Raw genomic sequence first — 16,197 nt, 5'->3', positions numbered from 1 at the left:
AATAATAATAATAATAGGTGATCGTTACATCTGGTTGTCTGTCTGATGACTCAAGTAAAAAAATACCCACCCTGCTGCTCCCCTGTCAGTAAAACCAAAGCAACATTTCTGTCTGCTCTCTTTGTTTGCTTTTATCTTTATCTGTTGCTTTTCCTTGTAAGCAGTATCTTTGTATCATCCAGCCGAAGCCCTTTGATCATTTTTCACCCAGTGCTGCTGACCATTTTCCCCTCGAATTGGCGAGTCCTTTCTGATTACACCTATCACACCTTATTTACTAAAACAGATGGAGCATTTTGTATATTAGTTTCATTAGCTCCATTTCATTTGCATGCAGCCATATTGCTCTTTCAAATAATTCTTTATAATGGTGTACATGGATGTGTCTTATTGATAAGACCTCCTGTGCTCTTTCCTGAGAAATACATGCTCATAAACCCACGCAAAGACACGCACATACATTGGATTGCTAGTGACAGGGTGATGTGTGTCCACACACTTCCCTGGGGAAAGGCACTCACTTCTACTAATGCCTGTAATCAATCAGGCTCAGCAAGGAGGAGGAGAAACTAGCAGAAACCACTAGAAAGAGGAAAAGGCAAGGGAACTATAGAATGCCACTGTTAATGTCGGTCATATTATGGCAAGAAGGGACGTTTCTAATGTCGTACAATAGTGTAGACATCAGTGGTTGACAGGACCTAGAGTACCTGATGACAAACACCGGCATGCCTGTGGGCATATCAGCTGAGACACACTGCTGAGCATTCCCCACTGGTTGGTTTGATGAGTATTGGGTGCTTTAGGGCAGCTAGATAAAATGTCACTGCTTTTGTTAATCCTAAGTGATTCTTTACGATGCACCAATAATATTTACCTTTTCCTGTCTTGCTATCACTTGTACCCATAACAGTTCCCTTGTTATTCCTCAGGTGGATGTATTGGACAGATTGGGAAGAGGATCCTAAGGAAAGCAAGCGTGGAAAGATCGAGCGGGCGTGGATGGATGGCTCAAACAGAAATGTGTTTCTGACCAGTAAAACAGTGCTGTGGCCCAACGGCCTGAGCCTGGACATCCCCCAGGGAATCCTCTACTGGGTGGATGCCTACTACGACCGCATAGAGATGGTCTACCTTAACAGTTCCGGACGCAAGGTCAGAATTAAAATGGTTTAAGAATTGAAGGTTAAAACTGTTTTACTGGAGTCTGGTAACTTCAGACAGGAGTTAAAAACGGGTGTCAGTGCACTAATAAGGAATGCGCTTTAAAGCAGTGGAATAATGTGGGTGGTCTATCACTGTGTAGTACAAACAATGTGGCCTTGAGTTTTGTTAACACTGGTTTCTCCTTGTGTCTGAACTGATATTTTGATTTCACTGAGCTGTGGTGCTATTGGTGCTGTTTTTATAATGCAGAAACTGGAATGGAATCTAAATATTATGCACACACACACACACACACACACACAACCACACAACCACACAAACACACACACACACACACACACACACACACACACACACACACACACACACACACACACACACACACACACACATTAGTGAAACAAGTGCCAGTCAATGTTTAATGTGCATTTTTATATTGCTATTGCCTAGACACTTATGTTACTTAACCCATGTAATAACTAGTAAAAAACACCAGTCATTGCATCATACTTTATCATCACCATGAGCAAGGTTTGAACTACACTGCTCAAAAAAATTAAAGGGAAAAAAATCATGCTGGATATCTATACTGATGCCGTTGGGTGGACTGAAACATAATGTCCCAAGGGTGTTCGACTGATTTTAGGAGAGGTGAATGTGGGGGCCAGTCAACTCTTGTCACATGAACGCGGGCATTTTCAAGCACCAGAAGGAACCCAGGACCCACTGCACCAGTGTAGGGCCTGACAGTGGGTCCAAGGATTTCATCCTGATGCCTAACTGCAGTCAGGGTGCCACCCTATACCATCACTGAGCCATTATCAAACAGGTCATGTCGTCAACTGTGCAGAAGGTGAACCTGCCGTCATCTATGAAAAGCACAGGGTGGCAGTTGTGGACCTGCCAATTCTGGAATTATAGGGCAAATGCTAATCAGGCTCCATACGGCCCACTATGAGTCTGTCTCTCATTGTCTGTGATGGTTAGACATGCTAACATTTAGACCAGTGGCCTGCTGGAGGTCATATCGTAGTTCTGGCAGTGCTCATCCTATTGACACCGGTCCAGCTGATGGGTTAAAGGCCTTCTACGGCCCTATCCAGCTCTCCTAGAGTAACTGCCTGTCTCTTGGAATCTCCTCCATGTTCTTGAGACTGTCCTGGGAGACACAGCAAACCTTCTTTTCCTCTACTGTAACTGTTATTAATTTCATTAACACCAAACCAGCTGAAACTGACCAACAACCCCATCTGTTACCTAACTGACCATATATATGCAGTAGCGGTTCATTATAAAAACATGCTTTACAGTCTTGCCTCTCTTCTCACATCACCAGACGGTGTATGAAGGTCAGGAGCTGAACCACGCCTTTGGTCTGTGCCACTATAAACACTTTTTGTTCTGGAACGAGTACCGCAGTGGTAGCATTTACAAGTTGGACACCACCACAGGCACTGCCACTCTACTGCGCAACGAGCGACCTCCCATCTTTGAAATTCGAATGTACGATGCTCAGCAGCAGCAAGGTACTGGGAAAAGCGTTATACATAACATCCATCCAAGCATGCTAACTTAAAAAGTATTATTGTCCACAGAGACAGCATCTCATAAGTGCCCATTCATCTACAGGTTCTAATGCATGTCGCGTAAACAATGGAGGTTGCAACAGTCTCTGTCTGGCCATACCAGGAGGGAGGCAGTGTGCCTGTGCAGAAGACCAAGTACTAGACAAAACTGACAACACCAGCTGCAGAGGTTTGTGCATGAACTCATTGTACGTGCTTGTGTGCGTCTGCAGGGTGTTTCTAATGGCACCAGTTTTGCTCCATTACCCACAAGGTTAAGCTTCTTGTATGTCAGACAAGATGAGTCAAGCAGTCTGACTGTATGTTTTCTAAAACTGTTAGTCCTAAAATGTTTGAACAAATGCAGACACACAAGAGCAGGCTACAAGAGCAAGCAACATCTACATACTGTAATGCAATCCAGTGCAAACTGTGCAAAAAACGCTGCCTTTGTGAAGCGTTGTCTTCAAGGTGTTCTTGTTGTTTTGCAAAAAAACCAGAGATTACAGTCTTTGTACAAGTGGTTCCCTTCTGGTTTTCTTGATTGTTATGCAAGCACCAGTCAGCTCAGCCTCAGCCTGTTATGGGTGGGTTTTGACTGATGGATTTCATGAATGTTCATGTAATTGTGCTTTTTCACAAAACCACGCATTTTTCCCTTCTGTGGAATATTTTCAGAATTCGTTGCAAACTCCTGCTACTTTTATGTCCCTCAGGACCTTTGTTTTTATGTTTTGTTTTTACCCCCACATTGTCTTTAACCTCCTTCTTCTCTTCTACAGCAAACCCCTCTTATGTACCTCCTCCTCAGTGCCAGCCTGGAGAGTTTGCCTGTAAGAACAACCGTTGTATCCAAGAGCGCTGGAAGTGCGACGGAGACAACGACTGTCTGGACAACAGCGATGAGGCTCTTGAACTGTGTTGTGAGTTACTGCCCGTACACGCAAACAAAACAGCTGCCCCTCCTTTTGCTACTGAGTCAGATGGTGTCCTGAATTTGTAGTGGAGCCAGAATGAAATGAGAGATTTTGAATTGAGTGGGCGAGAGTTTGTGTGTGTGAATGCCCGTGTATATGCGGGTACACGATTTCTGCGGCTCGGGAAATGCTCTCTGTCTGTCTCTCCGTCTGTCTTTCTGCCTGTGGTCAAAAGTGCAGACAGGTTTCCCTTCCAGACAAAACAACACCCCGTCCAAACCAGCTGGAATATCTACCCTCTCTTGTATTCGTTTTCACCTCACATCTCCGAACTCTCTCACCTTTCCGTTCCCCATCTCCACACACGGCTTCTTGTATTCCTGTTTCTCCCTCGCCCTTCAGTGCGCCCTTTTTTTCCCCCTCTCCAGACCAGCACACTTGCTCCGCAGACAGATTTAAGTGCAAGAACAACCGCTGCATCCCTCTGCGCTGGCTGTGTGACGGGGATAATGACTGCGGGAATGACGAGGATGAGTCCAACACCACCTGTTCAGGTAGACAAAGACTCATTTATTTTGGGTCGTTTCGGAGGTTTTTTTCTATTTATGACGTGAACTCTGCTATTTTGTGTTTTAGCCCGAACCTGCCCGCCCAATCAGTACTCGTGTGCTAGCGGGCGCTGCATCCCCATCTCCTGGACATGTGACCTGGACGACGACTGTGGTGATCGATCAGATGAGCCTGCTTCCTGCGGTTAGTCAACTTAATTTCCACCCGACAGCTCGTTGTACAAATTGTTTTGCCATATGAGCGCCACGTGAGCTAGCGCTTTATATCTAAAAGTCTTCCTCTGTCCACAGCCTACCCCACCTGTTTCCCCCTCACTCAGTTTACCTGCAACAATGGGCGCTGCATCAACATTAACTGGCGCTGTGATAATGGTCAGTTTCTCTTCTTTATTATCTCGTCTGCGTGTCTTTTATGTCGACGTACAGTAGCAACTCGTTGTTTGTCTTTGTCCCAGTTATCTGTGCATGTTTGGCCACCAGCCTCATTTTGGCATACGCTCTTCTTTTCATCATCTTTTGCGTTTGCATGTGCGTGTCTGTGTGTGCATGTGTGTGTGTGTGTGTGCAATTGGTTTTGTTGTCACGTGTTGTGCTGTTAGCCCAATCTGCTGTCTTCCATTGGTTCTGTCTTTCAGAAAAGGATTGTGAGGACGGCTCTGATGAGTTGAATTGTCCAAACCTGACCGGTTAGTGCATAGATCAACATGCACCACAAAAGCCTTGATGCTAGCCTCGCTTTAGGACTGACCAGGCAGGATTAGAAACAGTTAGGGCTGCTTTTCTGCTCATTAAACATGGCCACAAGCTGAGACCAAAACTGCTAGCATTGATTAGTCCATTGTGCACAAATTTGACACCAAGTAAACTATTCATTAAAACAAATACATTAAATAATCAAAGTGTACTTTTTGAGGAATTACTGGAAACCTTAACTAAAGAATAAATGCTATTTTCCAGATGACTTCATAGTCAAATTGTTTAACAAATACTGAACATTATGTATTAGGTTGTCTCAAAAGTGCTCAGAATGCTCTGCTTCCAAGCTCAATGTATCAGCGCTGGGTACATTCTCTCATGGTGCATGGTCTGATCTATGCAGTTTCTGTGATTACTTTGACTCTCATCTTTGATGTTCAATTTAATTTGTGTTAAGTTTTTTTTTAATTTTCTCTGTCGTAATTGAGAAAAGATGATATCTATCTATCTATCCACCTGTCTATCTATCATCTGCACTGCATGCCTCACAAAGTGAGTAAGTTAGCGTTGCTTCACTGCATTTGTTTTCCAGATAACGACTGCGGGGACAACAGTGACGAGGCAGGTTGTAGTCACTCCTGCTCCAGCGCTCAGTTCAAGTGTAACAGCGGCCGCTGCATCCCAGATTACTGGACCTGTGACGGAGACAATGACTGCGGAGACTACAGTGACGAGACCCATGCAAACTGCACCAATCAGGGTCTGTATCTAACCTCCATATTGTCTCTTGAAACTTTTCCACTGCTGCAGAATATTGCTTTCCAATCGAATGCACCTTTAACTAGAAAAAGCAGTGTGTTAAAATATCCTTTAAAAAAATCAGTGTGTTAAGAGTCAAGTTTTCTGTTTAGATAAAGCCTTACTACACTTGTGCGAACAAGTTTTGCCTTGACTTCAACTTGAAGAGGTTTGTTTCATCTCTTTTCTGAACTTCATGTTTCTGTTCACGCAGCACTCCCAAGGATGTTATGTGATGTTATTCAGACACTTGAAGTCGTTTAAATATCAGGCAGGGAAATCTGACACAGTACTTAGCGAAGTTTTATGGTGTATTGCATTTGGAAGGAACAAAAAACAAACATGATTTAAAAAGTAGCTATCGAACGTGACAATTGTACTATACAGAAATAAAATAATACAATAAAAGGACCTGCAGCTGATGGAACAGACTGCATTCTATTACCAACCTCTGTTGTACCCATAAAAATGTATGATAATTGATTTCCCCTGACAAAGAATTTGCATTTATATACTATATAATTAGTATTCATATTTAATAATAAAAGCTTTAGTTGAAGAATGGCTAAGAAGGAGTACTGGCAATAAATGTGAGGAAAGGGGAAAAAGACATTGTGCACTAAAAGTTACGGGCCACTGGCTTACCATAGAAGCTACTTTCGGCTGCTCCCTTATTGACAAGGCGTCGTCACAGCGGGTAGCTCCACATGTTTGATTTGCCAGAGTTTTTACGCTGCATGGCCCTTCCAAAGGAATTTGAGTCTCCTCCTGGGACCAAACCGTGGAGGTTTCGCTTGTTAGCCACTACGCTACAGAGCCCCTACGAAGGCTACTGGCTAAAGTAAAGTGTAAAGTGTGCGTGTTAGTCCCCATAGGGAAATAGTTCCTCTGCATTTAACCCATTCACCCAGTGAAGCAGTGGGCAGCCACCAGTGCAGCGCCCGGGGAGCAGTGTGTAGGGACGGTACCTTGCTCAGGGGTACCTCAGGGTAGCCGTTCAGTGGAGTCGAACCCCCGACCTTCCGATCATTGGGCCACCACTCTACCTACTGAACTATCCCTGCTATCCCTGGCTGATAGTATAGGTTGGATATTTTGCAGTGTTTCTTAGTTGAAACAAACAAGACTGAATGAGTTTACAGAAGTCAAATTTATGTTAAACATTCAAGCTCATGTTCAAGCTGGTGTTTATGAAGCACAGGTAGCTGTTAGTGGCACGGATGGTTCTGCATTAATTTCTTTATTTAATCTCTTTCTTTTGTTTAGTTGATTCAATGGGTTTCGTGTCCGTAAGTCACTCTGTCTGTTAGGTACAACCTTTGACACCCAATAATTCAGATATACCTACTTATACTTATAAGTAACTTCTCTTAAAAGCAGCGAAATAAATCAAATATATTTTGCTGCTGTAACGAACTGCCTGCTGATGTGTAGAAAACAGTGACCTTCTGAATTCACGCTTAAAGCTTTTCTGTCAAATCTGTCCTTCTGCGTGCTAATTTCTAACGGGCACCTCATTAGTTTTAGTTCTCAATCTTTTGAAGTCGCACATTGTTTTTGCTCAAGGCTGCGTGTCCTAATGCGAGAGATGTCGCAAAACGGCGTCACTTTCGAGTGATGTCTTTTTGATGTCTTGTTTTTTGGTTTGTTTTGTGTTTTTTCAGCCACTCGCCCGCCTGGAGGTTGTCATACAGATGAGTTTCAGTGTCGGATGGATGGCCTGTGCATCCCCTTGCGCTGGCGCTGTGATGGGGACACTGACTGCATGGACATGAGCGATGAGAAGAACTGTGAGGGTGTCACGCACATGTGTGATCCAGCTGTCAAGTTTGGCTGCAGGGACTCCGGTGAGGAATCCACACTTCTTAAAATGCACCGACTAATTTCATTCTGCTTCTAATGACATTTTATGCAACGTTCTGACGGACGTTGCTCGTGAAATAACCCTGCCTTCTGTCTGTAGCACGCTGCATCAGCAAAGCCTGGGTTTGTGATGGCGACAGCGATTGTGAGGACAACTCAGATGAGGACAACTGTGAGGCACTGGTGTGTAAGCTCTCTCACCATGTGTGTGCCAACGACTCCACCATCTGCCTGCCCGCGGAGAAACTTTGCGACGGAGCTGACGACTGCCCAGATGGTTCTGATGAGAAACTCTGTGGTAAGGAACAACACCACCCAGGCTATGTCTCATTGCAGGGAACGCAACGCAGCAAGTGAAGGCCTGCATTTAAAATGATCGCTAAAATAAATCAACGGTTAAGTACATCTGTTCCTTTTATCTACAGACTTGTGTTCGCTGGACAACGGCGAGTGCAGCCATAACTGCACAGTGGCTCCCGGAGAGGGGGTCATTTGTTCCTGTCCTCTGGGCATGGAGTTGGGGGCTGACAACAAGACTTGTCAGATCCAGAGCTTCTGCGCTAAACACCTGAAGTGCAGTCAACGCTGCGAGCAGAACAAATTCAGTGTCATATGTTCGTGCTACGACGGCTGGGAACTGGAGCCTGACAAGGAGAATTGCAAGAGCACGGGTAAGGGATCATGGAAACAAAAGGCAGATTTAGGGAAGTGAGCAGGGGTGTGTGTGTGTGTGTGTGTGTGTGTGTGTGTGTGTGTGTGCGTGCGTGCGTGTGCGTGTGTGTGTGTGTATAGAATTGAGTTACACAGGAGGGGGAGAAGAAGTGACCCTTACTATACCTCATCACTGCCAAAACAGCAGAATCGAAGGGTGGTTTGGTTTCGGGATGAAGGAAATGAGAGGCAAGCCAAGCAGGAAACTGTGGTTGGAGAGGATGCATATCGCCAGAATATGGTATTCTTTTTGGACAATAGACAGTACACTGGAGACAGGAAAGGGGAACATATTACATTGTTTTAATGAGAGTATATGACATGTAAAAAGATTCATGAAGAAAACCTAGCTAGTGTTTTCTGACTACCAGTTTTAGTTTATGAAAAAGTGATTATTAAATGTCAAAGAAAAAACTAAAGAGCTGATGTGTTTTTAAAAAAAATTATTAAAGTCATTAAAAGTGCAATTTGGGAAAGACAGAAAATACTTAATCACTTTATATCAACTTTGAATTTTGTAATCCACATAAAGAATGTAGCTATCTCCCTGCAGCAACGAGGACACAGATTTATGATGCTGCCTCTCACTGCCAGGTCTTAGAGACTAGCCACCAGCACCCTGTCATTCATCCTGCTGCCCGTATGGCTGCCTGTTAGGTACAGATAACTCCTGTCTTATTTACACTGAGTTTTAATTACCAGGGATTAGAGCCACTTTCATACCCCCTCCTTTGCTGGTCAAGCCACACACGGCAGAGGAACAGGGCTGCAGGGTTTTCCATGCTGCACAGCAGAGCCATTTTGGAGCGTTTTGAGTATCAATCAACGGTGACCAAGCAAAAGTTTTAACCCTTTATGATCTGGTTAGCTCCATATTTTAGGATATTGTTTTTTTCCTCTTTCCACAGATCCTTTCAAACCCTTTATCATTTTCTCCAACCGCCATGAGATCCGCCGCATTGATTTGAATAAGGGAGAGTTCAGCGTGTTAGTTCCTGGGCTCAGAAACACCATAGCCCTGGACTTCCATCTCAACCAGAGTGCCCTCTATTGGACTGACGTCGTGGAGGATAAGATCTATCGTGGGAAGCTGTCTGAGAATGGAGGTGAAGCCTTGTACTGTAACAGGGTTTTATGCCTAAAAGACCTAAAAGCACCACCTCTTTGGTTTGTTTTGACAATCGAGGGTCCGCTAAGTTTCATGCCAGAATGCACGATCTTCATCAGTGAAAAACAATTCTATTTGCAGCTGAAAACATCTGGAAATTGGCCTTCCAATTGCAGTGCAATGATTAGGTTTTCTAGGATTTTATTGAGCTGAAAGGAACACATTGGAATGCAGGGCCCCTTTTCTGTGCTTAAAAGCAGAATAGACTGTAGAGTGTGTACAGCTATGCTGCTGGAGCTGTGGCTTCTGGGTAACAGAACATCAGATACTTCATCACATAAGGTCAGACCGGTCAATCAAGACCTGCTGCATCAGGCAAGCAAGGCGTCATCATGGCTGCAGCAGCAATAATGAGGAAATTATGTGCACAAGTCTCCACTTATATTGTGCATCTTACTGTATGTTTATTTGCTTGTTGTGTGTCATGTTTACTTACACAGTCCATAGGCTACATGCAGCAGTATGTGTATGCTTTCATTGTGGCAGAGAGGATAATGACTCGTGTAATTAGACCCTGATTAGGAGCCCAACGGAAAATGAAAGGGTTAGAAAGGGGCTGGAAAATGTGTCTCTTTGCTCCTGGAAGACACCACACATTTGAGACCTTTTCTGCAATTGTAGCATCACCACCCATGCTGAACAATACTACTGTATTTACCATTTGATTAAAGAAAATCGCAGAGTTAACTTCTTATCCAAATAGCTCCATTGCATTTACATAATTTGTCAAACTAAAACTGGATTAGCAGTTAAGATTAGAAATGTAGTCGTCAGCAAATCCCAGCCTCTGCAGCCTTTAATGCTACATGTTGAGATACTGTGTGAATTTAAAAAATGTAAGCACCCCAGAGGAGTGTTTATTTTATTGAGTAGTGAGATGAAATATGATGTTTGAACATATGCCCTAATTTTTTTCTCTTCTTGTAGCTTTAACCAGCTTTGATGTGGTAATCCAGTACGGGCTGGCGACACCAGAGGGTCTGGCAGTCGACTGGATAGCGGGAAACATTTACTGGGTGGAAAGCAACCTGGATCAGATAGAGGTAGCCAAGTTGGATGGAACCATGAGGACCACGCTACTGGCGGGGGAGGTGGAGCACCCCCGAGCTATTGCTCTTGACCCCCGGGATGGGTAACAGCTGTTTATTCCGCCTCCTCCTCATATCAAGGAGAACACATTAACATCACGTTACAATGGCTCTAATTGTTTTGGCTGTAACTACGGAGCTTTTTCAGTTATAAACCTTGCTGACTGTTTCATTTCGTGTTATGGTTCTTTAGGATTCTCTTCTGGACAGACTGGGATGCCAGTTTGCCAAGGATTGAAGCTGCATCCATGAGTGGAGAAGGCAGGAAGACTATCCATAAGGAAACGGGCAATGGAGGCTGGCCAAATGGACTCACTGTGGATTATTTAGAGCGTCGCATCCTGTGGATTGATGCCAGGTTGTACAGAGGGAAAAACATGAAAATATTTGCACATAAATGTTCAGTAATACTCCGAAACATAGCTAAAACTTGTGCTTTATGCAGGTCTGATGCCATCTATTCAGCCAAGTATGATGGTTCTGGACTAATTGAGGTTCTGAGGGGCCACGAGTATCTGTCGCATCCGTTTGCTGTCACCATGTACGGTGGAGAAGTTTACTGGACAGACTGGAGGACCAACACGCTGGCCAAGGCAAACAAGTGGACCGGGAGCAACGTCACAGTGGTGCAGAGAACCAATACGCAACCCTTTGACCTTCAAGTGTACCATCCATCCAGACAACCACAGGGTAGGAAACAGACACACACTCATGTATGCACCACCATTCAATCAGTATATGGAAAGATTACAATCTGAAATTATCTACAAGTTTCTGCCTTCAAAGTTGTTAATTGTACATTTTGAGTTACTGACAGTCATAAACTGAATCACCCCACAAGAAAGTTTGTGTAAGTCAAGACCACTACAGTCAGTATTTCCATCTGCAGTCATTTATAGTTGGCCGTTCTGAGACCTCTCTGACCTCCATCTGCTTATAATGAAATGAAAGCCTAAGGCATGTGACGAGACACGAAGGCATCGATAAAACTGTCAGAACAGTAATTAGACAGGAACACCATGCAAGGGGGGAGCTGATTTTGGGAGGGGGGCTGCAAAGTGACTTGCAGAATTCACGGGGAAAAGAAGTTTTACACTATGCTGAATTTTCTTGACCATTAGGAAGTATAATTACATTCGATTTTAAGCACACATTAAAACATTTCATTGACCTTCATACTTTTAAAATAAAACCTTTTCTGTGCTCATGTCTCCGTAGCTCCTAATCCGTGTGCAGCTAAAGACGGCAAAGAGCCCTGCTCTCACCTGTGCCTCATCAACTTCAATCAGACGTTCTCCTGTGCTTGTCCTCACCTCATGAAGCTGGGCCCTGACAAACGCACGTGTTACGGTAAGGCTGAGCTCACGAACACAAATGCAACCACTGTGGAAAATAGACTCGTTGAGTCTTTCTTAGCCTCCACGCAGTCCTGTTCTTTTCTTGAATGTTACTGTCTAATCCCTGTCCTTGCAGAATTGTTTATTTATAATTTCTTTTATTTTTCTCTTGGAGAAAAAGAGAGAGGATTAAACAGACTTTTTTTTTTTTTTTTTGTTGCTTTGAGGTCTTTTTGCTGTGACAGCTTTGGAGCGTATTGAGGTGTCCGTCTGTAAAATAGTGAAAGCTGGCCTGTTTATTCAGTGTGTGAGTTTAATATTCAAGGCAGCACTTTCTATTATCTTCGGCGGTAATGGAATGGAGAGCCCCATTCTGTCTGATGCAAGCATCAGACACATCCCCCAGCTTCCACCACCGGCTCTGGGATGGCCAATACAGCCCGGCGCTGTCATTACTCTGCCCTCTCCGGCTCTCTTTCCCTCCTTTGCTGTCTATCATTTAAGCCGCACACAGTTAAATGATACTTGACTGTTGAGACCAGTGCAATTGCAATGTATCTTCACTGATTGAATTCGCTCGCTCTACTCTGGCTGTGCTATTGAGTTAGCCAGCCAGACACAATCATTAGTCAAAAGATGCAATTGGATCAACTGTTTGTTCAAGTGGTAGGAATAATGCGTGGATGTACTGATCCATGCTGTAACCATCTATCCGCAGCTCTGACTCATGCATTAGTGTGTACTCGTGCATTTGACTTGAAGCTACATTTAACTCCCGATTACTCACATTGAATACCAAGGGTCCACGTCAACATCTTGTGTCTCCCGCAGAGTCTCGCCAGTTCTTGCTGTACGCTCGGCAGATCGAGATCAGAGGAGTAGACATCGACAACCCGTATTACAACTATATCATCTCCTTCACTGTGCCGGATATCGACAACGTGACTGTGGTGGACTATGATGCTCTGGAGCAGCGTATCTACTGGTCAGATGTCCGTACTCAGACCATCAAGAGGGCGTTCATCAATGGCACTGGAGTTGAAACTGTGGTTTCTGCTGGTATGATGGAGGCAACACGACACATTACAGAACATAATTAAAAGGCTCATTATTTAGAGCCTTACTTTAAGAAACAAATATAGCAGGGTAATTTTATCAGACTGCACCAAGATTTTTGTCCAGTAGTTAAAAATTAATGCTTCTCTCACTTCTAGATTCCTAGTATGCAGATGCTGTTATGTACAAGGGCTCTACACAACAAAACTCATTAGCTTGGGGAATGGCGATCTTTTGCCTGAAATAATAACCTGAGTGGGCACGTTTTGGTGGATGATCTATGCCAGCTAACTCTGTCTTTAAAAAAAAAAACAAGTTAGCTGGAAACAATAAAAGATTCAGGTGATAAAATGTGTCATCAGTTGTCCTGTTAGCCAACAAATGCAGTACTGCATTTTCTAACCTATGGACACGTGTCCATAGAAAACATCTGTTTTTAAAAAAAAAGGCTGATTAATAAGAGTTTGTTCGTGTTCTTCATCTTTCATCAGATTTGCCCAATACTCATGGTCTGGCTGTCGACTGGGTGTCCAGGAACCTGTTCTGGACCAGTTATGATGCCAACAAGAAGCAGATTAATGTTGCCAGACTGGACGGCTCCTTCAAAAATGCTGTCATCCAGGGCTTAGACAAACCCCACTGTCTAGTGCTCCATCCAGTACTGGGGTTGGTCTCGCACACAAATGCACACACACACTCATACTATAAAGCTGTCGCCACGCTGAAGCTTTCAGAAATTGCTCACAGACACCCTCCTGGCTTCACCTATAACTTGCAACAGATACAAGCAGAAGTCTGCACAAAGACACACACAAACAATCATACAAAGTCTGTCTGGCAGGTTCCCCTCTGTGTGCGCTCACAGTAATTCAGTTCCTGACCTCGGAGTGTTTTGTCACTCAGGAAGTGGTTCCAATCCTTCTCCCCTCATGCTGCCTCTCTCTGTCTTTTTTTTCTATTTCTGTTTCAAAAGTTTCTGTGCTCAGAGTATAAATAATTTACAGCAAGTGTCTCTGTTGTTTTGTGTTTCTTTTTCTGTTTCTCATCACTTTCTTCACTGTGTTTATCTTACATCCTGTCCGTTCCTGTCTTGCCTTGCATAAGTTTTTCTTTTTTTGCCAGCTCCATGAACTCAGTCTTTTCTCAGTCCATCAGAGAATAAAAAAGTCCATCTGTATTCATATACTCAGTTTTGATCTGCCGGAATATGTGGGCTTTTGTGTGTTTGAGGTCAGTGAAGAAAAGATATTTTCTTAAGACAAGTCTCTGCCTCTGTGTGCATTATTTCCACTGTACTCCTTCCTCTCTGTGAAAGGCTTTAGCCTCCTTAAGAGGAGGAATGTTTCCGATCTGAGCATTGTTGGCGTGAGAGAAAATGAGAAGCAGATGTGAGATCTGTGAGCTCTCCCCTTTTTCTGGCACACAAACACGCTGACCCCACCAAAGGTGGGTGGGGTCAAAGAAAGTTGAGGCGGGGCAAAGAGTTGGGAGGGAAATGTGTGTGCGTGTGTGTGTGTGTGTGTGTGTACACAAACATGACAATATAGGGGTTTATATGCTTCAGATGCTTTATTTAAGGGTAGTTAACAAACAAAGGAAGGGCGTGGTGGCTCTGGCTGGATTTAACAGAAAGTGAATGAGCATAGAAAATGTGCAGTCCAAACAAAGTGGCACACACACGTATATACATGTTACCCTCTATACTCTGCATATGTGCATTTCCTCATGACAGTTTGAGAAGCAGTCATTTATGTGAGTGCATCTGGTGTGGGAGATTAAAGCTGTCAGCGGTTGATCGGGACATTAATTAACTGCTGAACTAAACGCACTGAAATATAGTTTCTTATTTGTCAGGTTTTTGCCAGCTTTATTTCTGCCTCACTCATCGTCATTACAGTCTGTTGATGCGATTTTGGCTTTGAAATGAAAACGGCAGATTGCGTTTTAGAAAAGTCCAAATAAGCTCGCGTGCAGTTCGGTGTTGCTCACAGACCTGATGCTCTCATTTCTTATCGATAACATCACTGTTGTTCATGCTTTGAGTACCTTTAGGCTTTATGGTTTTCAGTGGCGTACTACCACGGTTGGTTCAAGTTTAATAGTGATGTAGTAAAATTTCTCTCTCTCTCTCTTCCTGTTGCGCATCATATCTTTGTGGATTCTCTGCGCACCTCCATCAGGAAGCTGTACTGGACAGATGGGGACAACATCAGCATGGCCAACACAGATGGCACCAACCGCAGCGTCCTCTTCACCAACCAGAAAGGCCCTGTTGGTGAGTTAGCGGCTCTTTTCTGTGACTGTATAAGCGACAGCACCCCCTAGTGACAGGGCAGATGATTACAACTCAGAGCTGTCTTTTTTCTTTTCCTTTTTTTTTTTTTCAGGCCTCTCCATTGACTTTAAAGCTGAGCGGCTTTATTGGATCAGCTCGGGAAACAGCACCATCAACCGCTGTAAACTGGACGGCTCTGGACTTGAGGTGCTTGAAGGGGCCAAGGGCAAGCTGACCAAGGCTACTGCTCTGGCCATCATGGGTAGGTACCCAGAGTGCATTAAAACTGCATTATTCATCTTGCGTGATACTACTCTTATCTGGCTGTGTTGCATTGAAAATTGCTCCGGTTAACACGGTTCTTGTAGTGTGAGATCAGGTTTTAATGGAGAACGCTGATCATCCTCATGTGCGCTGTGTCCTGTAGGAGACAAGTTGTGGTGGGCGGACCAAGGAACTGACCAGATAGGAACCTGTGACAAGAAGGACGGTGGAAACTGGAAAGTCCTGAGGAACAGCACTTCTCCCATGATGCACATGAAAATTTATGATGAAACTGTGCAGAAAGGTGCAGAGTTTGGTGCTGCAAGCCAATTTTTCTGGGGGTTTTTTCAGTCTTTTTTTGCTTTGTGAAATTGCTCTGCAAAAAAAATAGGAAGAAGATATGTCCTTGTTTCATTTAAGATCTGCTGTGCAGACTGCATGTAGCCCAGAGCTTATGTGTGTATCTAAAGCACATCTGTTTATGCCTCTGTTACTAGTCTTTGATTTGTTTTATTTGCTCTTTGCTTTTGTATTTCCAGGCACCAATCTTTGCAGTAATAACAACGGAGACTGTTCCCAGCTGTGTCTCCCCACCTCCCCAACCACCAGATCCTGCATGTGCACTGCAGGATACAGCCTGCGCAGAGGGCAGCAGTCTTGTGAGGGTACGATGCTCCCATACCCATGCCATATGCCTGATTTTAGACAATCCTGGATATATGA

General features: G+C 44.0%; 1 protein-coding gene across 1 annotated transcript in view; it reads left to right on the top strand.

The window, feature by feature from the left end:
- Positions 1–16,197, top strand: part of lrp1aa (low density lipoprotein receptor-related protein 1Aa) — a 100,047-nt gene that overhangs the window by 54,234 nt on the left and 29,616 nt on the right. Inside the window, exons 13-34 of the mRNA XM_082533344.1 lie at positions 933–1,155; positions 2,504–2,693; positions 2,797–2,922; positions 3,515–3,655; positions 4,078–4,203; positions 4,286–4,402; positions 4,510–4,590; positions 5,507–5,674; positions 7,377–7,559; positions 7,676–7,873; positions 8,001–8,246; positions 9,195–9,392; positions 10,382–10,586; positions 10,736–10,900; positions 10,988–11,232; positions 11,761–11,892; positions 12,711–12,938; positions 13,427–13,601; positions 15,116–15,210; positions 15,323–15,472; positions 15,638–15,778; positions 16,014–16,139. Coding sequence (XP_082389470.1) covers positions 933–1,155; positions 2,504–2,693; positions 2,797–2,922; positions 3,515–3,655; positions 4,078–4,203; positions 4,286–4,402; positions 4,510–4,590; positions 5,507–5,674; positions 7,377–7,559; positions 7,676–7,873; positions 8,001–8,246; positions 9,195–9,392; positions 10,382–10,586; positions 10,736–10,900; positions 10,988–11,232; positions 11,761–11,892; positions 12,711–12,938; positions 13,427–13,601; positions 15,116–15,210; positions 15,323–15,472; positions 15,638–15,778; positions 16,014–16,139 — 3,659 coding nt within the window. The remainder of the gene's footprint in view (positions 1–932; positions 1,156–2,503; positions 2,694–2,796; positions 2,923–3,514; positions 3,656–4,077; positions 4,204–4,285; positions 4,403–4,509; positions 4,591–5,506; positions 5,675–7,376; positions 7,560–7,675; positions 7,874–8,000; positions 8,247–9,194; positions 9,393–10,381; positions 10,587–10,735; positions 10,901–10,987; positions 11,233–11,760; positions 11,893–12,710; positions 12,939–13,426; positions 13,602–15,115; positions 15,211–15,322; positions 15,473–15,637; positions 15,779–16,013; positions 16,140–16,197) is intronic.

Source organism: Aulonocara stuartgranti, assembly GCF_965226115.1.
Source record: "Aulonocara stuartgranti genome assembly, chromosome: 5".
NCBI lineage: Eukaryota > Metazoa > Chordata > Actinopteri > Cichliformes > Cichlidae > Aulonocara > Aulonocara stuartgranti.
The sequence above is the reverse complement of the archived record's forward strand: the minus strand, read 5'-3'. Positions and strand labels throughout refer to the sequence as shown.